Consider the following 26,968-nt stretch of genomic DNA (forward strand, 5'->3'; position numbering starts at 1 on the left):
TGTACTCTTTATTTTCTTTTCATCAAGATACCAGTAAAGACCACCTGATTTCAAATGTCCGTGCAGAAGTTTGACAAATAAAAATGCACGTCTCCAAATTTAAATACAGTCTGCCGTTCATGAGTTATCACAGTATGTTTACTTGGATCTTTATAGTTCTGTAAGGGGTAACATTTTGCCAGAAGAAAGAGGCAATATACCTTCAAGAGCAATATACCTTTCTGAGAGATAGTAGTTTCTGTAGTCTGGAAAGTTCGGAGTGTAGAGTGATGCTTTTGACACCGGCTGGTGACAGGAAAGGTATCCTGGCTCACTGTGCAAATGAGAAACTTGTCTTAGGTCATAGGCTGACCAGAAGTACTTAATTTAGGGCCTTTTGTGGTTGCACACAATTGCAGCTTTGCTTTTGCTTTTGTCAGCGGCAAATCGTAACTACTGCTATGTGAAGGCTGTAGTGGGATAGCTTCCTTCTAGTGCACCTGTGAGGGAAGTGGCATAATACAATTCTTAAATGTGGATTTTCTAAGGAGAAGTCTTAGTATATTTATTTGATAGTGTAATTTGTGGCGATGTGTACACATAGCGCTAGAAGTGTAGTTCAGATGATCTGGAGAATGAACTTAAGTGTGTCCAACATGAAGTATGTCTAATATTACCTGCCCCATAAAACTCCCAACAACTGATGCCCCATTCTGTAATCACCCCTGTGCTTCAGAGACTCCTGCCTTGTAAATTCACAGATCAGCATTGCTACAGATTTAACACATATCCAAACTCGCTTAGAACTTTTGTGGTCTATAGGTAATAAATAATAACTGGAGGTGTGTTTGTTACTATATCTGAGTTAGATGCAGTCCTCTTTAAGCCACATGCTTTGTTTTTTATTGTCAGTGTAACAGGCTTTTGCCCACAAAATGTACTGGTCAGACTCCAGGATCAAGTTTTTTCTTTTTTTTTTTTGCCTAAATTAGGGAGAATTCAAATTTCATTGTCTGAGCCTGCTGCTCTGAATTAATTATTATATCTAAGAGGTAATAATCTCCATAGCTCTACCTTAAATTTAAGACTCTACAGAGTTTGATAAATTTGTTATTTCTTTTTTTTTTTTGCATGTTATTAAAGGTCAGAATAATAAGATCCCCTGGGACTGCATCTGTAAGTACATGGAAAATCTCTGCTTCTCAAGACACTCTGCTGTCTGGTCATCCCAGAGACCTAAGCTCAGTGTGAAGTCATTAAGACAGCTCTTTAGGCTGGTAGGAAATGCTGCAAAAGTATCAGGTTGATCTAAATCCTCTAAATTTTATGAAGACAGTTGTATTCAGTGAAGAATAATTTCATTCGTGGACATTAAGGGTTCTTGCTGTCTCTTCCATTTCTTTTAATCTTCTCATGATTTTCTCATGTGATTCTTGCAAAATTCGGTCTGGTGGGAGAAGGCTCAGTAGCAAATCATTGAATGATTTGTGGCCTACAAAATGTAGCGTTTTAAAAAGGGATTCTGACCACTATTTTTTGAGAGCGTCTCATCAATGCTTTCCCATGACACATCTGAAATGACTTTTCTGGACTTAGTTTCAGTACATCATATAAATAAAATAGATGGTTCCAGCTGGGAGGTAGAGCTGTCTTGTTTGCATAACAGAATATAAAGTTAGTAATTTCACAAGCTTCTTCCAGTAACCTGCAATAATGGGTAATTAATTGTAGCATTCCCGAGACTAAGATTTTTAGCTTAAAATAAGCAAATGCCAAGGATATAGTGCTATTTTAGTATCACATGACTCATGTTATGGGGACATACGGATATGTTCTTTCTTACAGACTTTTTTGCTCATTTCCAGTATGAGCATTCATTAAATTCACTGGCAGGTGTTTGATTTTCTCATAATTAAAGTAAAGTTGGCGTAATTCTGGTCGTTAATTGCTTTAAAATTGTTCAGATACTTTACCGTACTCTGATCTTTCCATATAGGAGCTAGCATGTCTTCAAAGCTCTATTTTGTGTTTTTAATAAAAAGTTGCATTTCACTTGTCACGGCATACAGATGTGTTTTAGGGGCTTTTTGGAATTTTTTTTCTTTAAAGTCAGTTTATTCTTTTACAGTAGAGGCAAATACTATGATACTGTCCTATGTTATTGCTACTCAAACAAAAAAGCCCTTGCCTGGTACCTCAACACTAAGTTCAGATTTACACTTTTTATTTCTCTGTATGTTATCTTCGCTCATTCTGTCCTCTTGTTTTAGCTTTTCAGTACTATCCCCGTAGTAAGGTTTTGGTTTTTGATACTAATAGGTTTCTTAGCTTTTCAATTGGTTGGTTGTCTGGTTTTGGCCCTCACTCTGTGTAGCTGTGTGTAACACAGTTTTTCAGTTGCTGTGAAGTGAAAAGGCATAGGGAACAGTAGCAGGATAGAAATGAAACCTGCAGAAAACCTGTTACTCTTTAATTTCTAGCTTACTTGAAAGGATTTAAATGGTAAAAATCTGTAAGATAGAATCACAGAATGCTTTGGGATGGAAGGGACCTTTAAAGGCCATCTAGTCCAGCCCCCCTGCAATGGGCAGGGACATCTTCAACTAGATCAGGTTGCTCAGAGCCCCATCCAGCCTGGCCTTGAATGTTTCCAAGGATGGGGCATCTACCACGTCTCTGGGCAACCCGTTCCAGTGTTCCACCACCCTCATCGTGAAAATTTTTTTGTTGTGTTTAGTCTAAATCTACCCTCCTTTAGTTTAAAACCATTACCCCTTGTCCTGTCGCAGCAGGCCTTGCTAAAAAGACTGTCCCCATCTTTCTTGTAGGCCCCCTTTAAGTATTGAAAGGCTGCAATAAGGCCTCCCCACAGCCTTCTCTTCTCCAGACTGAACAACCCCAGCTCTCTCAGCCTTTCCTGATAGCAGAGGTGTTCCATCCCTCTGATCATTTTTGTGGCCCTCCTCTGGACCTGCTCCAACAGGTCCATGTCCTTCCTATGCTGAGGACCCCAGAGCTGGACGCAGTACTCCAGGTGAGGTCTCAAAGATGACAAGGAACATTAAATAAGAGCACCACAGGCTTCACTGAGTAAAAATTTCAGTAAAACATCTCCTACTTTGCAAGCTTATTCCCCCTAAATCTACCCAAGTTTACTGAGCAGAAGATCCTTGGGCTTCATCTGATGATTGCTGCTCCGCAGACTCCTTTTTTTGCCAGTTGATTTTAGCTTGAAGTCCTACAGAAGGGTGTTCTTTACTTTGCTTGTTTGGTCTTGGTTCCATCTTTAAAATATTTAGATTTCTCTAGGATGTCAGTATTTGTGGTTGGTTTAGGGACTATGTTTGTTTTTTTCCTCTTACAACTATTGTTAGACATTTTAAATTGTGAAACAGATGAACAGCTAAAAGACAAATATTTTAAAGTTTAGAGGGTATTTATTTTCTTTGTCTGTGTATCTTTCTCTCGAAACATTGTACATTGTTATAAACCAAAGGAATTCCATAGAGAAACACTCTGTTTGACCCAATGTGTTTGCCTGAAATACCCATGATTCTGTTACATTAATTTTATTGCAGTTGTTACAAGCACAACAGAAGTAATATTCCATCTACGCTCCACTGCTGTAGTGGTTAGGACTGCCAGAACGTTGATGCTGCCATAAGGTTGATATTCTTACTCTCTCACCTCATAAGGTTAGAGCCTGGCTAGCGTGTTCCAGGTTGTATTGGCCTTTTTTACTCTAAATCTCATGTTGGTGTTTATGGGCTACTCTTAAGTGTTGGGGTTTTTTTATGATTTTATTTATTTATGAAACTTCAGCACTTGGAACTTGCAATAGGGATGTGAATACTTGCTTTGAATGACTGATTTTCACAAGATATCAAGTTTGGAATAAGTGCATATATGCAGAGAAATGTCTATGTGCTTGTGATTGTTTACGTCTGGTTTTATTTCAGTTTTGCTATTTTGTAGTAATACTTAAGAGTATGTACTTTGTCATATTTTATAAAAGAAAATAGGTCTTAATGTGGTCACATTGTTAAATTAACCAAGAAATGAGTCTTTGCCAAGAGATAACAAAAGCAATTTTTGAAATATAGGTTATAGATGTAAATTGGATAGGCCAATGTTAAATTATTTTAATGATGTTTAATGCTAAAATCCACATAGTAAAAGAATCAATTACACTGGCAAAAAAATTACAAAAACTGAATTAAACAATAATTGATTCTATTTAATCATAAATGTGGCTTTGCTAAGCAGATGAGAAGGAACAATTTTCAGTGCAAATTAACCTCTACAACTATGATAAAGGAACATCCTTTCCAGGACGAAATTTTAAAATGAAAAGAAGAGTTTACACAGAATGTTTAGTGTGTGTATGTTCACACAGGCTAACTTTCAGTGGACAGCAATATCTAATGGGTAGATTTCCATTGAAAATGTAACAGGGAGTCATTGTTATGTGTCACATTTGTGGGGGCTGGATTTGAGTTTAGCCATCTTACTTGCAGTATTTAAACTTTGGGACAGTGATGAAACTTTATTGGCTTGAGATTTTAGCCTTTTGGGAGGAGGAGAGGCAAAAACCTCAGGCTCTTCACCTATCATCCAAACTTAAACACATTACCAGAAGAATAAAGGAAAGGAAAAGGAAAAAGTCAATAGCAGAAAGTTCTGTGGTGAATATTGGGCTTGCATCAGAGGGAATCATATGGAAGAAATGTATGGGATGTCAGGAATTCCCATATCCTGCGAATGTCATACATAGCTCAGCAGTTTGCTTTCTGAATATCTCAACTGTCAAAGAAGGCGAGGGATCATCTGCTCCTCACACAGCCTTTGTGCAATGATTTGCAGTTTAACACAGCTTTGGCCTTTCTGTCAGAGATGTGCTTTTGCTATCATGTTAAAATCCGTTCAGACTTGGCCACATTTTAAGTCTTTCTAAAAATGATTGACTGTGTACACACTCAGCAAAACCCCCTTCGTTTTTTATCCATTACATGGGCTGAAGATCGCCTACACTGAACATAGTCTGACTTGGAAATGAATGTAACAGCGCCTGCAAATGTTTCCTACTAACATCATGCTAACAGCAGAGGAAGCAGTCTCTTTTTTAGTGAATGGATCTCCTCAGTACAGAAATACTGCAACCGCTAGCTAGGCTTCTTTAAAAAGACTTTTTAAATTTTTTTTTTGAGGGGAGTGAGTTGTGTAACTGGCTCCTTTTGTGGCAGGAGGGCTGTGCCGGCTGGAGCGGGGACAGCTGAGGCTCTCTCTGAGCAGGCCAGGTGGGGAAGGGGTTGCTCACCAAATTGCAACCAGCTGCGGCTGCCTCTGCTGGCACGCAGCTGAAGACTCTTTCTGCATCAACTCCTTTTCCCCCCTGCCCCCTTCCTTCTTGATAAATTTCATCAACCGTTTCTATCTTTCTATAATGTGATCTCGTGCTTTGCTGTCGAAGAGTGACTCCGTGCCCTTGCCGCATCCTTTCCGTGTCTGCCCGGCGGGGAGCCCACCACCTCCGGCCTGCCAGCCTGGGACAGCAGCTGCAAGCTGGCGGAGGGCCAAAAGCACCGCCAGGGTAGAAGACCCTCCTGTGGCTCTTGTTCAGCTACTGAACGCTCTTTTGGCTCACGGTGATGTTTCCCTGACAAAGTATTGCTTGATTTAGGGGGGAAAAAATATGCTTTGGATGATCAGGTAACTTCAGTGTTCAGAAGTAATATAGTAACAGTGGGCAACGCTGGACAAAATAGGCAGTTGCAAAACCACTGTAAGTCCAAGAAAGGGAAAAAAAATACCCTCAAAAAGTAACTGTTGTCATCCCCCCTGCAATAAATGCAGTAAGCCAGGGAAACATGGTGCTGTTGAACCTTTTATGTCCACCCTTGCTATTGTTTTATCAGATATTCCTGGCTCCCCCACATCAGGGGGAAGGTGATTTTACTATGGTCTGCACTTAAATGCCAACAATATCAGATGAATTAGACTGCCTTTACTTCTCTTGCTGCAACCCTGCCAAATTCTAGCTTAACACCAAGCATTGCAGAAGGTCGTCTTAGAGAATGACTCCTAGAGTTGGCCATACACTCCCTTAGGCAGTTCAAAAGGTATTGCACAAAGTTTATCCAATAATAGCACCCATATTTAATTTAGACAGTAGTTTGGTTGTGCTGAAACCAAGGAGATTAGCAGTTTCCCCTGATGAATGTCTGTTCGTGTTCCTTACCCTTGGAGAAAAGGGAATTGTCAGTTTTAATCTGATCATTTAGAAGTTTCCTCTTACCACAGGCTATTTTTCTCATCATTATTTTGAAACTGTTAGAAGGTTATCATTTCTTGTACCCACTCATAAGAGTCCAGTCTCCTGATTTGGGAGTGTTTTACAAATAATGCATAAAACAGAAGTGATTTTCACATCAGTGAGGTCATGGCAGAAATGATCGGTTTGGAATGCAGACTGCTCTCTGTAGTAACGTTCTTACAAAGACCTTACATAGCATGAGATCCTAAATTTTTTGGCAGAGGTACAGATACCTATTGGAGCGGTGGTTGTGGCTTTCCAGACAAATATTCAGGCATGTCCACAGAAGAGGGTTTTTCCCCCCAGGGGTTGTTCAAGGACACAAGCAGAGAGCTCCCCATCAAGACTGAAAGCAGCAGTTAGCTAAGAATCCGATTAGCATTGTCCACAGTTTGCTGATCTGCACCTGATACCATCGGTCCAGGTACCTTTTCTTTGTATTCCAGCTTGTTGAAAAGCAACTGCCTTTAGGTCAGGACAAAAAGGCATAAATGCCTGTGTCGTCACGTATGCATCACACAATACTAGGAAATAGGGCTGGAAGAGACCTTTGTCCTCTAATCCATCCTCTTCCCCCCAGACTGCTCTGCAGATGCTGCTGTTGATTCAGTCAAATGGTTTTCAGGTGCAGGGGAATCCGTCGGGGTCACTGGGAAATACCTGTAGCTCTGTGGTTCAAGAATGTGCTAGCTAATAAAAAGGCTAGTAGCTGTTATGTCACCGTGCAGAGATAAAAGCAAGGAACTGCAAAATGAAGGTAGGTTCTCTCTGAGGGTCATCTGGTGGAGCAGAAGGTGTTTTAGGTAGTGCGATAAGTCAGAGTGCCATCTGCTTTTGTAGATGCCCTTGGGACATCGGGAATATTGATAATTCTAGTTAGTCAAGGATGCAGGGAAGAGAGTTTTAATGAGGAAGTTTTCAGTGAAAATAATTCACGTGTCTCTGGAGATGCTTGGTTTTCTGTCGAGCTACGTTTGCCTATAAGGACTACAAAATGGGGGAATCTCATTTTGCTTTCAGAGTCTGGGTTGAATTTACTTGTTGTTGAAGTATTCAGTTGCATCAGAACATTTAAGGACAGCTCTTGGGCATATGATAAGGTGGAATTGCAACACAGGACAGTGTATGTATGTTAAATGGACCATACTTCACTTCTTTGCTTACGGGTCCTGGTTATTTGCCTGGTTGTGTAGTATGACTGTACCGGGCCATCAGCACTAGCTCACTAGTGAGTCTGGGTGGGACAAATGCTTTGAGTTTTGTAGAGCAATCCTGACTGGGAGAGGGCTTGCTCTCCAATGCTTTTGGAAGGAAAATAATTGTGAGAAGTTGTTGTTTCCAGTTCCTTTGTGATCACTGACATGCATAGTTTTTTAAGCTACCGAAGTGGAGTGAAATCACTGACAGACCCTTTCAAAGACTGGTCTTGAAACAGCACAGGCCTGAATTCAAGCCATTGGTTTCCCTTTACCGCATAAGGGAAACATCTTTCCAATCTTAGAATTTAAGATTAAATCATTTCTGGCTTTCAGCTAAACGCATGTGGGACTAAAGTTATGATTAATTTTAAATCGACCTGTAAGATACAGTGTTGGGTTTGTTCTGCTTCAATTTTAACCTTCCTTATGGAGAATCTAGTAAGTTAAACACTGTATTAGTGTTTGCAAACTTTATGATGTTTCTTATTTATCTTTGCTACAAGTAATGAATAATATGTTTTCAGGTTCATATGGCAAAATAATTAAAACTACTGTATTAGCTCTAGTAATAAATGCTATAATTATATTACTCCCGAATGGATATGGGCAACATTTTTTAACAACAGAAACTGTAACAAAAGCAGAGCTTAGAACAGGGAAGAGCAAAATCCTATTTACAAATGAGTCCAATTTATTAAATACATATCTGACTTTGTTTTGAAGCTCATTTCTATTTTGGTTCACAAGTTTGAGAGATATTACATAGAAGGAGTAAATCTGAAAACAAAAGAACCACCTGTTCAAGACTTTTGTTGTGTCTCCAGTTCACCCTCTGAGCCAAAATCCATTATTTGCCCATTTCTGCTCTTGATTGCTTCCTACTTCGAGGTCATCATCATATTCATTTTTCATGTGTTACAGGGAATGTATAGAAACTAGATGAAAAGGAAGGGGAAATTCTGAACTTTAAACCTTAATGTTTTAAACCTTAACTTGCCTAAAAGAAAGGGAAAGCCTTTGCTTGCTGACTGCTGTACACAGTGACGCATGGCGAAGGACTTGTCTTTGGAAGGAGCAGTTGTGAGAGAAGCACCCAGAGTGGGACGATGTGAGGCGCTCTCTGAAAACAAAGCTGTTTCGTGGGCTGGTAACGATGGGCAACACGTCATGGCATGTAGAAGGAATGTGTTTTGACATCAAATCTACTATTTACTGGAGCTATTAGTTTAGAAAAAACAACTTTCTCAACAGCTTTAGAGGCTGTATCAGTTGCACTGTTTTCTGTGTCCTTCAAAAGGCTGAGAAAGTCAGCAACTAAACAATCCCAAATCGGCTTTTTGAGTACATATTGCGCTAATATAATTCTCAGAGATGTCAGGGCACTCTCTAACAACCTTTTCCAGGGGCTTACTGGAGCATTTGTTAGACTGATTTGTGGAGCCTTACCTTGAACTTACCTTCTCCTTTCCTATTCCATGCAGTTCGCTCTGGAATTTATTATAGTCAAAAGTCACGCCGCAGGGACAGTCCCAGACCTAGCAGGCAGGGAAGTCCCGGTTTGTGAAGAGGAGGTGATGAATAGTCGCGCTTCTCTGACTGTCCCTGTTCGCGCTTCGTCCCACTGCGGACTCTGGCAGCCTCAGCGGATGCGTGGCTTTACCTCCCACCTCCCGCTCTAGCTCATGTCTCGGCGGGACATCCTGTCCGCTTCTGATGCCATTTGCTTTTCTGTGACCGCTTTTCTTGTTTCTTTGCTTCCTAGGTAAGCATTGATAAGCTACAAATTGATGGCAGCAGTGAAGCGTGCTGTATTTCCCTCACAGATACCTGCAACAATTTTTCTCATGATTTTTCTGTTTGGGCAAGTTTGAAGAGCTTACATCACAGGCTGCTTTCTACAGTATAAATAAACATTAGAAGAAAGAGTCACAGCAGGTTGTTGTCTGAGGGGTTGTTTTTTTAAATGCTTTAGATTGTAGAGCATGAAAGAGTAAGTAGCACTACAACGATACCTGTTCTCTGATTATTTCAATTCTGCCAGTTTCCTGTGTGGGTAAACCAGCAGCACTGGAGTTTATTTTGCAATACTGGGACTCGATCTCATACTTAAGTGGTTTGCATGAGGAAATATCTGCTCTTTTCTATAATTGTTATCTGCTAGTCGGTATCGTATTTAAACTGGAGAGAAATGTGTTGTTGTTCTCTTTAGATGTGCTTTTCACGTTACTCTCAGCTGTCCTGTCCTCTCCTTCCACCGCCCCCTTCCCACACGTTCTTGCTCCCTGCTTGGTCAGCAGCAGCACTCAGGAACTGATCAAGCTGAAAGCTAACCCAGTGCACAAATGCTTGGCTTGTTCCTGCTGTTAAATTAATTTTGTCAGTTTTTGTGGGTTTTTTGGCATGTCTTCATTTGTTTATGGCAGTTTATTACTCATTTCTTGCTATTTAGTCATAAGTTGATATTTCTGTCCAAATAATGAGCCCAGAGTAGGAAAACACGAATACTTTTTCCTGGATATTGTGCTGTAGTTAAACTATATTTAATCTTTTTCTTAAATTTGGTATAGGATTCCAGTTGTCTTACTTAAGACTGGGAAAGGAAAGTCGAATAGGGTAAAAACACTGATGATGGTAAATAGTTTTAAACTGGAATTTGGTTTAAGTTTGGAAGCTCTCGTGGAATTGTTCAGCAGATGTATCGGTGGAATTAAGGGACCCAGCTGCCCTGTTTCTGGGTTAGACAGGAATACCTGCGATGGATGACTTGTGTCTGGTCTGGCAGACTATACAGGGAAGAAACAGCAGTGAAGGGAAACAAATCTTAATTTTCATGTTATGTAAACTAGATTGGTACTTAAGTACCGATAAGTAATTCAGTATGTGCTACTTGCCCAGATCACAGGGGTATGATGAGGTTCATGGAAGGTCCTTGGCTGATTTTCCTGAACTTGCCAGCTAAATGGGGTGCCGGTCTGCTGGCAAGAGCAATCCAGCCCAAGGACAGACGTGCAGCAGATTTCTTCCTCCTTGTAGCAGGGGTGAACTTGGTTAATGCACTTGCATTGTTTTTTAAAACAAAACACCACTTTCATTCTTGTAGAAATTTCAGTAAGCATATAATTTTGTTTAAGAATTAATGAAAAAGTAAGGTGATCCCACTGCAGCACTTTTGTTAATTAGAATGATTCAAAAGAACACATTGAAGATAAATTCCTTTGAGATCTCCATAGTATTTTAACTGAGTTGTGGGGGGAAATATCTGATGGTGTGGTATCTTCTGTGACGTAGCTACATTGGAAAAATCATCTACCGTAGTAATTAAAAATGGGCAAGGTGTTTGGGTTTGTAAATCACCGATATGTTAATGTATAGATAATAACGGAATAGAAAATGATAAGTGATATGTTTGTTTCAGTTAACTATTGACCTTATGGCAACATGTTAGTGATACGGCAACATATTCTGAGATCAAGTGGAGATGCAGAGTTTATTATAACTCTGTATATCAAACTCCCAAAGACAGAGAATATTACCGTTCTTATCATACGATAACCCTGAAATCTTTGTTGTTATTAACTTCCACTTTTTGGCATCAATAGAAACTTTTCATGTTTTAGGATCTTATAAAGTAAAATTAATTTTAGATAGAAAATTTTTACTTTTCAATGTATTTCCAACTTTATATCACTAAGAATAATTCTATGTATACAGCTTCGATGCTGAGCAAAATAGGGTTGTTCCTGTGTTGAGATATTATTTTAAAATCCTGAGATATACATTAGATGTAAGTATACATGATAGGGAGGCTTCTGATGCGTGTTTTGTAACGGTATGAAACTGCAAAATATTGGTAAAATATATGGCACGTAATGAGTGAAGTCTTGTAAGAAGGTGAAATTTCTCTGCAGTAGCCAGTATGGCTCTCCTGAGTATTGCTTTGGGTCCCCAGTAGGTTTTAATTGGAAGGGCACTTTTGAAACATGACTTGATGAGAGCAGTCTTGTTTATAAGGAGAAATAAACTGCAGAGGTTTAAGCCCTTTTTTTTTTTTTTTTTTTTAAGTTTTTTCCCAACTCTTTCTGAAACTACCTTAATACAAGTTTTATTTCTCAAGGTACCTTGCAAATTTGCTAGTCTTTAAGACAGCAAGTCTCAGAGGTATTTCACTTACTGTGATACATTTCCTATATAGACTATCACATTTGTCTTGTTTCTCTTTTTTTACTGTAAGTCAGCAATCTTGCCATGTTCAAGCCTTTTAGTCTGTCATTTGTTATATGTACAATCTATTCATGCTCATTATAAATCTCTTCTGGTTTCTTATGGCATGCTGGTTTCCCCACTAACATTTTAATTGACTTTGTAAGTTACATTACATTTCACTCTTTTATTTGTGGTCTGATTCTCCTCTCTCTTATTTTTTTAATCACTTGAAAAATAATTTGTGTTTAGCATCTGTAACTATGAGAACTTTAGAGTTTTACTTTGCATTTCTAATACCCGTTCTTTATCTGTTTTAGCATCTCCCTGTATTCTTCCCAGTGTTCTTTACTTCCTATTTTCTTGTAAGTATAGCATATTCTATTTTTCCCCTCAGTTCCTATTGACCTGTTTAACCATGTGGAGTTAATTGAAGCTACATCTCACTCCTGAAGAAAATAATTCAATTACTGTATAAGTTTAGTTCCATTTATACACCCTCTCCTTATGACTGGGGTGTCTTGCTATTTGTCTAAAAAGTATTTAATGTAATATCTTTTTACTTAACACATTTATCTAAAATTGCACAGCATTCATCTTGGTAGAAATTAAATTTCAATTCCATTTGCTGATACTGTCCTGTTTCTATTTTCTTTATTCTGTTTGTTTAGTGGTCGGAATCTGACTTGAACAGGTGGGTCCCTGGCAGGCTTCAGGAAACAACCAGTCGTGTAATTCATCTATCATTTTGTCTCATCTATGACATGTTTTAAATGGTTTCCAAATTAAAATTGAGCTCACAATTCTGACTAGTCGTGTACTAGTCCCATTATTTGTGTGTACACGATCTGTGCTTTACTTAATAGTAATTCTTCTGTCTTTTATGTAGTGACTTCCTCTGATATTTTGGCTTCTCTGTGTGTTCTTAATGGATTGTTTCCTAAGGCAAGATTCAGTATTTTAGGAGTCTCTGTATGTAAAGATGTTCAGAGCCTGTCACCCATGAACCACCTCTTAGTAAATGTAAGCTGGGGCACAGCTTTATGAACTTCCCGATGAACATCTGAGGCTTTAGTGCTGGACTTGGAATTGCACCAGATGGAATTACAACAATTCCCAAGCCCAAAATTCAATTGGAGATTTCCCCCCCACACACACCCCGCTTTCTCAAATTACCAGGTTGTGGACCCACATCCTTCCATGCACTTGCAGTGATAATATTTTTAAAAATCTACAAATTGACTCTTGAACTATGATCACACCACTATGACTCCTGTGAAAAGATGTGCTCCTACCTCCATCTCCAAATAGTCAAATAAACCTTACTTTCCTATTGCCAGCTACACAAGCTACAAAATTCTCTCTGAGGCCACTGCACACTTTGATTTAAAGCATCAAATATGATATACTTTGTTTGTGGTTTCTGTGTAGCAATGGGCATTATGGTACCTAACTAAGCCTCCCTGGGTTTTGGTGCAGTTGATAGTAGTTGCTAAGTCCTAGTCTCTGAGTTAGATCTTCACTGGTTTGGTTTTTTTTTAAACTTGTTCTGAAATTTGCCTTAAACCACATTGGATTTTCTGTTGGTTGGGTGTTTTTTCTCTCTGTCACATCTGTAACATCTTGATTTCTTGAATTCTTTTTTTCTTCAAAATTTCAGCCTCCTAATATTAGTCTTTGTAATCTCTTAGAGGCTGTGGTTTCATATTAATATACTGGTGCTGCTGAAACAATATGTCACACTTAAATATCATAGTGCTCATTCTGTTGCTTCCTTAGCGGTCTCTTCTGACTAGCAATGGTATCAGTATTGCTGCTTGTAATTTAATCTAGATACATATAATTTCTGGAAAGAAAGAAAAAAAAAATTCAGTACTCTATAAAAGCAGATTTTTACACGGGAAAGCAGCTTTTGGGGATTTGGGCCACCTGTAACTGTAATAATCCTAGTTTCTATACTAACTTGCTCTGTAGCCTGAGGGAAGCCACTTCAGCAGCTCTGCACCATTTTCTATGTATAGCAGCATGTATTAACTACTTAATTAGTGCTTGATGTAGTTATCAGTTTAGGTTTTTTTTCTCTGTGAGATTTTCCCTTTGATAGACTGTTCTACTTCATTGACTGTTGTCATATTTATGGAAGCCTAAGGTCTTAAAGAGAAGCTGATTGCTTTCCTCAGCAATATGAAGAGCGTGCACGCAAACGCTCCCCATGCACGTGCGATCCATCCTGCTGTGTAAGGGCAGCTCACTGCCTGCAGTTCCTCTCAGCTGCGGGCTGAGATTGGAGCATTGCCTTCTCTGTTCACTGCTGTCGGCTGTGGTTATTTTCCTGTGATTTACCCTGGGCATGTTTGTTTACCACTATATTCTTGATTTCAAAATTTGATGAAATCATGTTCTTATGATGGGTGCTTTCCCAAGACTCGTGGCCATGTTGAAGATCTTTGCTATCTCTGCAAATCCCACAACATGAGCCATGCCATTTGTACTGGGGTCAAGCTGCGGAGCAAGATGATATGAAGACAAAAGCCTCCTGTGTTTTCTAGTAGTTGCCTGCAGTGATAGAAGACAAAGCCTAATTGAGGCAGGATATCATATAAGTTTTCCTCATGCAAAGCATCTGATCCCAGTCTTTTACTCTCAGTAGTCTCCTGCCGTTGACTTTAGGACTTTCTCTGGGGTTTTTGTGTTGGTTTGGTTGTTTTGTTGTGTTGGGTTTTTTTTTTTTTAATTATTATTATTAAATATAGGAAGAATAAACTCATGGATATTCTCCATGAGTTCTCCAGTTCAGGCATGTCCTCACAGACCTGCTGATCCTAGCTAGTGTTGCCAAAAACAAACAGGAGAGATCAGATGCAGCTTGAGAGCACAGGTTTTATTTACTTACTCCTTCCGTCATGCCGCATTTCAGCCATTTCCAGTAGATCATATTTGGGATTTATTCCTTGCCAACAATATAAAAGGACAAATTTGGCAAGGTGATAGACTGTTCTGAATCGCTTTTTCAGTTCAGAGCATCTAACTACCCAGCACCTGTTGCATGGGATACCCAATGATACCTTTCATCATCCTGCTTTTAATGTGAGCTTATTTTCCCAGAATATTGGGAAAACTGGGGGAGAGAATGCCTTTAGAACAATTTGTGAATGCCTCTTTAGATGTGGTGTAAATAGCAGTTCTGTGCTTTGCCTAAAAGCAGAGTCTTTAAGAAATCTTCTTGGCTCAAATCCTTGACTCTCCGGTGGAGACTACTTTCCATTGAGCACCTCCGAATCAAAAGTAAGAAACTGCTTGGCACATGCATTTCCGTATGTGCCGTTCATCTCCAAGAGGTACCCAAAAGCCTCAAGTAAAAACTTGGGGCTGGTCCTGTTCAATATCTTCATTTGATCTGGATGAGGGGATCGAGTGCACCCTCCATAAGTTTGCAGATGACACCAAGCTGGGTGGAAGTGTCGATCTGCTGGAGGGTAGGAAGGCCCTGCAGAGGGACCTGGACAGGCTGGATCGATGGGCCGGGGCCAACTGTATGAGGTTCAACAAGGCTCAGTGCCGGGTCCTGCACTTGGGTCACAGCAACCCCATGCAGCGCTACAGGCTGGGGGAGGAGTGGCTGGAGAGCTGCCTGGCAGAAAAGGACCTGGGGGTGTTGGTTGACAGCTGCCTGAACATGAGCCAGCAGCGTGCTCAGGTGGCCAAGGCAGCCAATGGCATCCTGGCCTGTATCAGGAATAGTGTGGCCAGCAGGACCAGGGAGGTGATAGTGCCCCTGTACTCGGCACTGGTGAGGCTGCACCTCGAGTGCTGTGTTCAGTTTTGGGCCCCTCACTACAAGAAGGACATGGAGGTGCTGGAGCGTGGCCAGAGGAGGGCAATGAAGCTGGTGAAGGGTCTGGAGCACAAGTCTTATGAGGAGCGGCTGAGGGAGCTGGGGTTGTTCAGGCTGGAGAAGAGGAGGCTGAGGGGAGACCTTATCGCTCTCTACAACTACCTGACAGGAGGTTGTAGCGAGGTGGGGGTCGGTCTCTTCTCCCTAGTAACGAGTGATAGGATGAGAGGAAACGGCTTCAAGCTGTGCCAGGGGAGGTTTAGGTTGGATATTAGGAAAAACTTCTTCACCGAAAGGGTGGTCAAGCATTGGAACAGGCTGCCCAGGGAAGTGGTTGAGTCCCCTTCCCTGGAGGTATTTAAAAGACGGGTAGACGTGGTGCTTAGGGACATGATTTAGTGGTGGACTTGGCAGTGCTAGGTTAATGGTTGGACTCGATGATCTTAAGGGTCTTTTCCAACCTTAACGATTCTATGATTCAAAAGACTCCTCCTTTGTGCTTCCCCTTCCCACCCCAGTCAGTTATTTCTGTCAAAGCCAGGAATTTCTGATAAGGGGGTGCTGCTGCGGAACAGATTGCCCATGTTAGCAGCAGTCAGCAACGTTATGTATTGCAGGCTACCCAAGTATAGGGCATAACTGGCCGTGTTAAGGCACACAGCTGCATGCGCTTGTGTACTGGAGGATGGCCTCTGTACTTGCAAGCTTCATGTAATCTGTTCATTGGCCACCTCTTAATGAACCTGTTGCTGAGTGTCCCACAGGAGTTCGAGACGTCTTCTATTAATGGCAGATGTCAGGGAGTGTCTGGAAAGGCACGTGTAGCTCCTTGAGGTACACGTGTAAAAACAGAGATGCTTCTTCAAAGCAGGGATGCTCACTCCAGATACTCTCCTGCAGAGCTCAATACATACACATCAGCATCCCGAACCTCTGAAAGTCCTCTAGCCCTGTTTGCCTCCTACTTTTCTGCATTGAAATGCCAGATGTTTCTGTGGGCAGTTGTGAACAGAGCTCTTGCAAACTCTGGTATTTAAAGCCCCACCTGTGTGATAAGAATGAAATGTGAACGCTTATTGACATGTTCTCAAAAAGAAGGTAGAAGAAATTATTCTGCCAACGTAGTGGTGCTATACCCATCCATCTAGATCTCATTAATAATTTAGCTAAAATGGTTTAGAAAGTTTTTATGTCCTTACAAGAATATGTCACATGTACATGGCATGTATATGTTTGTGTCTATACAGGAAACTGCTTGGGATGTGTTTTGGCAATATCTGTTCCAGGCTAGCCTTACATTAGGGCACTCTTATTCCACAGAAAAAGAGCCATTTTTTAGATCACTTTGGGGATTGGATTAAATTGCAATGAAGTGCTCTTAATATAGAATGTGTTCACCTTAGGAGTTAGTGTGAAATAGCTGGGTATACTCCAAGTTTAAACCTTAGCCTATTTTGCGATAGCTTTCCTTTATAGATGAGCCCCCAGAGATGTCCTTACTTAGCTCTCAAATTGGAGAGCATTTGGAATGAATGCTGCGGTATCATAACCTGCAGCTCCAAGAATATCAAAGGACAAGATAGGCGAGTTCTTCCTTATGAAATGTTCCCAGTGTTAAAAGGCCTCAAAAAGGAGTCTGTAACCTGGGGAAGGTTTTTCTTATTTTTATTTATTTGTGAGAAAAAGAAATACGACTAACTCTTGGCTTCTCCCATCAAATACTTTGGTGCCTGCTACTGTGAAATATGGCTGGGATTTTTTGACTGGAGTGATATCAGAGGGGCTTAGGAATTTATTTTTCTTTTTTATTCTTACAGCCGCCTTGAATAACAGCTAAAATGGTGAGAATGGTCATGTGCAGTTTTCTGTTTGTCAGTAGTCGTATCCTGATTATAGATTCAATGGAAGAAAAATCACTCCAAAATGAGTCTAAAACTGAAGTGGAAGGGGAGAAGAGAGCAATCCTAATTTGTCTTGATGCCATGATAAAGGAGAAAAAGAATTTGCTCGTTGATTATTTATATATTTCCAGTGAAATAATAAGAATGGAGATGTATTTGGAAAGCCTTTTGCAGTTGTTAGGAGGGGGACATTTTTTCCACTGTAAGACAGTATGTGGGAAGTTTACTTAATACCTTACACATAAAAATACAGAGGTCTTTTTCGAAGATAGTAAAACTTAATCAGACTGTTTAAGAGCTTTATTGCCAAATTACATATTATTAATGTTGTCCTTGTTTTTATGGGCATGGTCTTAACAAGTGTTAGGTCTACTATTTTGTTATTCCCATCTTTTTAAAATATGTAAACTTCCTTTTATTTCTGCTTGTATGACTTAAAATAGTCAGACTGAGGTAAACCTATTTAACTTGAGGGTGGAGGAGTACCATTTTCTGTTGTAACGATTGCCCACTTTCAGTAGTAGTATTTTGTGTTCTGATTAGTTGCATTTTTGGTTGGTGTTACAAGTTTATCTTTACATGGATGATTATGCCTTGAGAAGGGAAGACATTCAAAAGCAAAAAGAATGAAATAACCTGTAACATATGTCCAATACAACCAGTAATGCTGCCATCTTCTTAACAGTATCACTGTAAACATGTAAATATATTTGACTGATGCTGTAAGTAATCAAAGAAACAGAGAAAACTATCTACAGAAGGAAAAAATGGCTTCTATAGACCATATTGCTCTAAATGTGATATGGCGGTGAAGATAAAAATTGGTGTAGGATTGAAAAAACTTTTAATCAAGTAGAGAAATATTACCAAGGGGACATGTATGTATGTGTGTGTTTGTCTTCTCACTGTTTTTGTGGACAAAATTACCATGTCCTGTAAGAAATGTAGATTTTATAGGAGCAATGTTTCAAACTGGCATTTAAAATTAACACCTATACAATATATAAGGAAAAGGGGAATTAAGGGCATGAGAAAGTGGCTTTTTTTAGGAATTGAAGATAGCCTTTGGCAACCAAGCCTGCCAGGCACTGCAGGACTGTTTGCTGCTGAGTTGTAGTTACCTACTGCTGATGTTTCACCAAGTACTACCACAACAATTTGCCTGTTAGTCTGTGCTTAAAACCTACATTCTTTGTGTGTGGAAAGGTGACATATTTGCAAAACCAGCAGAAGGCAGCTGAAGAACATCTAATGGTTCCCGGTGTAACTATTTCCTGGAAGCAGAATCAAGAAGTGGTTAACTTTATTAGAAAAGATGAAGTTAGTGCACCCCCCCCTCTCCCAACAGTAAGAGTTTTGAGGAGGTTGCAGCACCCGCGGCAGGGTATCACAGTGATCAGCAGCCCATCATTTGAAGAAATATGGCCATTTCCCCACCCCTTTCTCCTCCCAGGTGTCTTTGGGGGTGCCTGTTCTAATGCTGGGGTGTGTGCAGGTTATTATTGGTAGCGCTGCTGGTTTGTGTGCTGCATCAATATAAAACCATATTCTGGAACGATGTAAGTGAAGTGTAACTTTCATAAATGACCTATACCTTCTGAACACTCTTTCAGAAACACAGAGCAAAACACTATTTTAGGTGAAATGTACAATAAATTCAGAATTTTTTTTCTTCTTACAAATATTGATAGTGACATTTCAAAGGAAGCTGGGACTTTTGTTTGATTCCAAAATGTAAGTGCTGTAAATAGTGAGACAAAAAATGAGCACATATATAGGTTTTTTAGAACCCTCATTTTGAATTTCTATAATCTGTGCCAATACACTGCAATTCTAAGAAATATTTGCTGTGTAATTGCTGAAGCAGAGGTGGAAAAATTACTGGAAACTGTTATAAATTATGTTTGTATTGCAGTATCACTGTCTGGGGTTGGTGTCTCATTGTGTGAAATATTTGATGTAGTGCAGAGTTAAGACTGGCAAAGCTTAGCAGTGTTTACAGTTAGAGCTTGCTAGTACGTATGAACATGTAGCAAAACACTATTGTTCATAGGCAAAAAGGGAACATGAGGCAACCTGCACTGGACAACTGACATGAAGTCCTGTGAATTATATATACAGGAGACTGTAAAGCAGTGAAAGGATCAAAAGGACTTTGGAAAAAATACAACTTCTAGCACAGATTTTTTTTTTTTTTTTTTTTCCCCCCCCTTAACACCCCCCCACCCCCAATTAGTTTTGCAGATCATATTTTTCCCTTTCTGGTATATGAGTTGTAACCAGTTACAATTACAGTGTTATTTTTGCAGTTAACACTTTAAGAAATTGTTGTTGCTGGTGTTTGTTCATTTGCTTATTCAAGGGGGATGCTTCTTGTTAACCATTTTGTCACTTAGTGTAGGAGAGGGTACAGGAAAGGCAGGGTCCCTGAAGCTCCTTGTGAGCGCTGCAGGCATAATCTGAAAATCTGATTTTGCGATTAAAACAGGAGATTCCTTTCAGGGCAGATGAATGCCAAGCAATGAGGAAGGGACAAAACAGACTTCTATGCAAAACTATGCCTATAGCAAAACATAAACCCATGCCTGGACAATGACTGGTTCCTGACTACGTGTTACTGCTCAGGAAAAGGGCATTGGGTTTGGTTTGGGCAGTTTCTGCAACACCTGCTCAGTGCTAGTTTTAAAAAACAAAATAAAACAACAAAAACCCAAATAAATTGTTAGAAATTATTATGGAAAAAGAGTAGAGGACAAAAGAGGAGGCTTGAATATGTCACGTTATAAATCCCTGTCTTTAATATGGTGTGCCATTTTGGACCCTGTTCCAAGATTTAGTGGAAGAGGAAGAGGCATGGTGCAGAATGACGGGCTTGGGCTGCCTTCTGGAAGAAGAAAGGGTAAATAAGATTGGGACTAATCAATCTGGAGAAGGGATGTGATGAAGGGGATGAAGAAAGTAAAGATGCACATTGCAGAACTTACTGCAAAAAGATACTTTGGAAGACAAAACCATAGTGGTTTCAAAAGTAAATTGGACAATCCCATGGGGGATAAGGATTTGATTACGTGGGTTTGGGTGCATCCTATGGTTGTGGGCATGCAAATCTTAGGAATCGCTAAAGGTCTGGCGGCTGGAGTTAGGGAAAATACTCAGACAGCATCGTGCGCACCTCCCATCTTCTTATGCTCGTTCCTTAGACATCTGTGCTAAGCCTTTCAGAAACAGCATATTCCGTCAGACGAACCTTTGAATTAAGAGTACTGGCGCTAGTGCACGTGTCCTTGAACAGAAGTGTGCAAAAGAGGCTTGGCTGTCGTTAGGGCACCTGTTTGGATGTGTCCCCAGTGTTGCTGCAGGGAGGGGAGTGGTTGTACAAGGCTGGCTAGGTAAGCTAAACTCAACTTCTCCAGAATTTGGGAGACGATAACAGTGAGGCGTGAATAGCTTAGGGAGGATCTTGGGATTGTAACTTTTGGATTGTTGTGAAGTTATGTGTTACTTGGTTTGTTTTTGTCTCTGTTTAGGTGTCTGGTATCATGCATTTTAATTGTTATCCCCCTCATGGTTTGGGGAGGTGGCTTTTTCCTGTCTTCTGCCATGGAATGGGGATGATGATACCTTTGCTGTTCTGCCCCTTTTCTAACTTCTGTATTTTGTGTCTGTCTTCCTTTTGAATAAGACCCTTCCTTTCTTATCTGTTGCCCATAGCTTTTTTTTTTTTTTCCTCTCTAAGAGCAGCTGCATGAAAATGGTGACTGTTATCAGCTTTTGATCAGCAGCTGCAAAACCAAGTAGTCCTCTTAATTTCATTTTGCATCTGTACGGGGAAGCTTTGCACAGCAGTAGTATGTCTTCACCCTTGAGAAGATCGCATTACCTTAATTAACAGTTTGCAGTTGGAAGGGTTTTTTGTAACTATAAGAGCTTAACCTTAACACAAACGTAGTTCTGCATTAGTTGACAATATCCAGGGTAAATTGTCTTTTTTCCAAGCCCGTACTGTTTTTGGAAGACTCGGTTTGAAAGGAAAGGGCTGTGGTGTTTTGTGTCTTTGATATGCTATCACAATTAATGTATTAAAATGCAGAACTGCTTTTGGTTTGTTATGAAATCTATGTTTTAAAATTGTAAAATATAGTTAAAATTAACTTGAAAATAAGTAACCTCAATGCAAAATTTTCATGTGAGGAAATCTACAGCGATACAGTTAATTCTGTCTGGCACTTTTTTTTTATTGTCATCCTCATTTGCTGCAACACACATCCAAGACTGTCCAGTGATGTAACCTTTGTCTATCTATATATAGCATGAAGTACTGCTTTACGTCTCTGAGTTGTCTCTTCACTTTTGAGGACCGAATGCCAAAAGAGCGAGCCCCCTATGCTTTAAGGTGTAGAAGGTCACAAACTTGCAGTGATAATGACAAACACTAATGAACGTATTTTAACCATGTTGGTGCCGTTTTCTAATCCGTACCAGCTGGCCGCATCTCCCTGCGCAGAGGTACGGTTTCTAAAGCCTACAGGTTTTTGACTCCAGTCTTAAGTATCCTAAAAGTGTGTTTACAAGATTGGATGTAGGAGGCTTCTTCCACTGAACTGCAGCTGTCCCTTGTTTGTGCAGACAGAGTTTATATAAAAACTCAGAAGGTCTCTTGCCAATTCAATAAGCATGAAAAGTGGTGTGTGGTGTTTACATCTTGGTCTCTCTTGCCAAAAGTTCTGTCTCTCAAAGTGTGTAATCATGGCCTCTTACATCTCAAAAGTAATTTTCTGGTATTTGAGTATGTCTTTGGAAGTATGAGTCGTGGGAAAAGATCTACTCAAAGCTCTTACCCAAGTTTACTGACTCTCTTTTTGGCTTAGTCTAGTCTATTGTGCTCTCCTGGTTCTCCACTTTCTTCACTATGGCTAGGACCGAAGCTGTAAAACCTTATATCAGGGTTTAGAAATCAGAGGCGATTTCAGTTGTTTTAATTTACCTTTCCTATGGAAAAACAAGCCATTGCAGCCAGTGATACCATTTAATCTTGTGTTCCTAATGGGATATGGGGCAACAGTGGTGTTCCTGCAAATTCCCTTCGAAGGGAATTCTTTTAAAGGAATGTCATCAACATAGTGTGGTTTACAAGGGAAAAGTATCGAAAGCATTCCTCATCAATTTCATATTTGGTATGCATCAAATTTTTATTTATTCTGCTGAAGTGGAAAAAAAAAAGGAATTTGATAAGCCGTGAAAAATTTAGGAATAAATGTGAAAATTCTGTGACAATATAAAATATTAATTTTCCATTTCATTTTGTTCACCTCTGTTGTCTCTGAGACTGATCACAAACGGAATTCAGTTTCTTACTCTTCACTTTAAACAATTGAAAAATCTTGAGTCATCTTTAACTTCTTCACAAAAAGTGATATGGTAAGAGGATTAAATCACTGATACAACAAGAAAGACTTGAAAAAGTACAATAAAACTGTATTATTGTATAGCTGCTTTGACAAGACAGCTTGCCTAATTAATCATAACAGATTTATAATCAAAGATTTATTTATTTTGAAATATTTGATGTAAAGACTTCATTTATATCTGAAGGCAGTTTCTGAAATACAAATAGAAAAACATATAATGTTCTAAATTTTAATTTCGTTAGTTGTTCTCTTAATATCTCTCTCATACTTCATATGGGTAAAAGTAAGCAACATTTGAATACAGTTAAAATGTGGAGATATAGGATATTCCAGTTATTCAGGTGAGCCTGCTTAATGTCTTCACTGGACCCACAAGTGTCTGAAGTATTTTGTAAAAGGGAAAAAAAAAAAAAAAATTAGAACTTTAAAAATATAGCTTCTTCAGAAAGATAATGAGGAATTAAGCAAGACCTATCAATGCCATTTAATTAACGACTTACTTATATGTGGTTTAACTGTACTTTTTAAGACATGATATGCATGATGTTCTGAAGTACCTGTTTGTAAGATAATGGCTGTGGGTTTCCAGTAGATTTTAACAAAGTCTCAGACCTCAGTTTTAAGGAAAAAGGCTTTCAAAACTTTCCTGTCTTGGCCTGTAACACATTTTTCCAACACCTTTAACCCTACTGTCCCCTCCACCTGCCCATACTCCATTACTTTAATCTGACACATTTTATGGAGATTTTACATGGAGTCTTTAATATACGGATGGATTATAGATCCAAGATGTTCTCTTCGTGTCTCTTTTGAATGCTAATTATTTGGTATTATGTTTCTAATGTGGAGTACAGAAAAACCTGTCCCTTCTGTGTCGTGAGGAATGGCCTGTTTACTTGTACGCCTCCAAATTCTGTCTATTTAAGTGACTGGGAACAAGACCAGAAAGACATAATGCTCTATTTGCCAATTCTAATAGCAAAAATTGTTTAGACTTGAGAAATATCTCATTGTCTATGAATCCATTAAAATATCCATCAGTGCACGCATCTTGTTTCCCTCTCACAGAAGTATAGTCTGTATTTCTTCATTTTCATTTAAAGACTATTATGCTTTATATGATCTTGTCAATCAAGTTCTTTATTTGGCCTGTTTTAAGTGTCTTTTTCCTCCGTATATTAACTTCTCGTGGCGTTTGAAACAAAAGGCTTCTGCTTTCTCTTTGCAATCTTGATGCTGTTAGATGACTTAAAGATGTTGGAAAGGGAGAAAGCAGAGCGTTAACCTACTGAAATGCATTGGTATTAGGAACGTTAAATAAACCTTTCCCTTCCTTCTAAAAATAAGTATATGACGATTGGTCTGTTTGGCTTGTTTAAAATGTATTTTCTCACAACTGTAAAATGAATTTGTTGGATCCCTTTGTCATTTTAATTTTGCTCTGTGGACAGATCCTATTTCTGTAACATTTCATTAACTTCCAGGGGACTGAGTTTCATATTTACTGTGTGTTCTTAATACGACTAGTGTGTTTTCATGCTAATAGGGATTTTGAAACTGCTGAGCTAATAAAATGTAATTAATAGAATGTTACTGTTTGAACTGTTTCCAGGTACATCCACCTTTATGGAAGCATTAGCAGCCAATGGTACAACCAACATACAGACATCTGTAACAGGAGTGACAGCCAGCAAACGGAGGTTTATCGATGACAGGAGAGATCAACCTTTTGATAAAAGGCTACGTTTCAGCGTGAGACAAACGGAGAGCGCGTACCGGTACAGAGACATTGTTGTCAGGAAACAAGACGGATTCACACACATTTTGCTATCAACAAAATCATCTGAAAATAATTCACTAAATCCAGAGGTCAGAACAATTCTCATTTTGCAGGGGGAAGGGTGCTAAGGGAATTCTAAGTCTCTGCCCCATTTATTCCTGTTATTCAGGCACAAACATACACGAAACAAGATTCGGGTTGTTGCTTGCAAGATGCTACACATACAACTGACTTTAACTGTATTTCAGTTGGGTTTTATCTATGTTATCTGAACATGTAGACGTACTGTCTCTTTTAAGACATGGTGATTTATGAAGTGCAACTTGAAACAAGCTTTAGCCTGAATTAAGGTTCTTTTTTTCTGAACTGGTTGCATATGCCATCTGCTGTCCAAATTACAGAAATGCTGAATGAGTGCTTTAGTTACAGATAACATCTAATAGATCTTTTCTTAATGATTTCATTATCTTAGTCTAATTACATTTTTGAAATGCAAAGCTTCTAATACTTTCTTTTTTTTAACTTTCTTTTTTGGGGATAATGAAAAAAGTTAACTTTTCTAATATGATGGTTGAGTGGATCCTAAGGAAAAATTAACGATGTCGAGGATCTCATTGGGGGAGGAGGGGAGGAGAACAGTGTGCTACTTCTTAATGATGTAATAAAAAGATTCTAATGAATTTCTGATTTTTCAGGTAATGAAGGAAGTCCAAAGTGCACTGAACACAGCAGCTGCAGATGACAGTAAACTTGTGCTGTTCAGTGCAGTTGGTAGCATTTTCTGCTGTGGTCTTGATTTTATTTATTTTATACGTCGTTTAACGGATGATAGAAAAAAGGAAAGCACTAAGATGGCAGAAGCTATTAGGTATGTAAGATTATCTTCAGTCATCTGAGTGGGTATTCTAGTCTGGTTTGTTTTATCTTTTTTTATTTGAAAAGCTTCTAATTCAACAAGATCTCGGACATTCACCTGTTATGTGATACAGTGTGCAGCACTTCTTTATACTCCCTGTCCCGTCCTGTTTGGGTTGTCATTTCATGCATCACTATTTCTACTACTAAAATTTAACTATGAAAACTGGCAGTATGGTAATACTCCTCCAGCTGAAACCGATTTTAAAAGACTTAAACAGCCGTAGGGTTTCAGGAAAACAAATTTAACACACACAAGTACAAGACGCGCATTGAATGAATAACTTAATATAGTACATTCAGAGCAGTGGAATGGTGGATATATTAGAGGAGTAGATTAATACTAGTGATCATCATCCCAACGCTAGGTACCAAACCTAATGTTTAAACAAAATGAGCTGAGATACTACAAACTAGAAGAACATATATGGAAAAAAGTATGGATCTTAAAGAGACACGTTTTAACAGTACAAACAAGTGGCTTATCATTTGAACACTGGCTTTGAGGGCCTGGGCTCTTGATTAGCTCTTGTATGCTTCCAGAGTATCTATATTCCTTCAGAGACCTATGTTTTGTTGTCATTATCAATATTCATGTCCCTAAAAAAGGCCTTGTAACATGTAAAGCCTGTTTCAGTAGAGGCACAATTGGTTCGTAAAGATGATAATAGTTAGTTTTTTCAAAGGAAAATTTTCAATCATCATTCCATGTAAAAGTTGCTCATGCAGTGACTTCAGATGCGGCCGGGGACAGAGGCTCTTAACACTGAGCTTCTGTCACTAGTTTAATTCAGGCCCTCCCAGAAGTCTGATTTGTCACCTGTTATTCATTGTTAATAAAATGGATAAAGGTAACTTAAAATACCTGTGAACTCCCCCTTCAAATATAATAATGGTATTTTTCCTGTATATGCTAGAGATGGTCCTCTCTGGAATATTCAGGCATGATTAAAGTTACCTTAAGTCTCTGGATGGGAGGTTTGTATGACAGCTTGCATAACATGGCTCCAGTAGAAGTTTTTCTGCATTCATCTATTTCAGTTTATTAGAATGAGTTAAGCAGCAGCATAATAACCTTTAGTGATGGATGCAATAAAGTAAAAATGTCCTGTTTGACAGAAATACAAAAACATGTAACGCAGATAAAGAACAAACTTTAAAATTACCACTAAATCCCCCTTTTTTAAAAATTTCAGTAAAAATCCCATATTTCACCATCTAATACTGAAATGAAAAATCATCTGTCATTCAGAGCAAAGTAGTGCTTTACAGGTGCTGACAACTGTATGTTGTACATTGTATTCTAATCAGAATTTGTCAGGTACTTGAAGTAAATATGGACAACTTCTTCATTATATGTGGTAGTTATTAACTGAGAAATGTCTGCACCTCAACTTCGAGGTTTTAGAAGTCTCTACATGGTCTAACGTGTGTGTAT

At 39.1% G+C, this 26,968-nt stretch overlaps 1 protein-coding gene across 1 annotated transcript in view; it reads left to right on the forward strand.

The window, feature by feature from the left end:
• The window catches only part of CDYL (chromodomain Y like), a 106,550-nt gene that overhangs the window by 70,960 nt on the left and 8,622 nt on the right, over window positions 1-26,968 (forward strand). The window contains exons 3-4 of the mRNA XM_082306556.1: window positions 24,448-24,704; window positions 25,311-25,483. Of these exons, the coding sequence (XP_082162682.1) occupies window positions 24,448-24,704; window positions 25,311-25,483 (430 nt within the window). The remainder of the gene's footprint in view (window positions 1-24,447; window positions 24,705-25,310; window positions 25,484-26,968) is intronic.

The sequence above is a fragment of the Platalea leucorodia genome, assembly GCF_965183815.1.
Source record: "Platalea leucorodia genome assembly, chromosome: 1".
In the NCBI taxonomy this organism is placed as follows: domain Eukaryota; kingdom Metazoa; phylum Chordata; class Aves; order Pelecaniformes; family Threskiornithidae; genus Platalea; species Platalea leucorodia.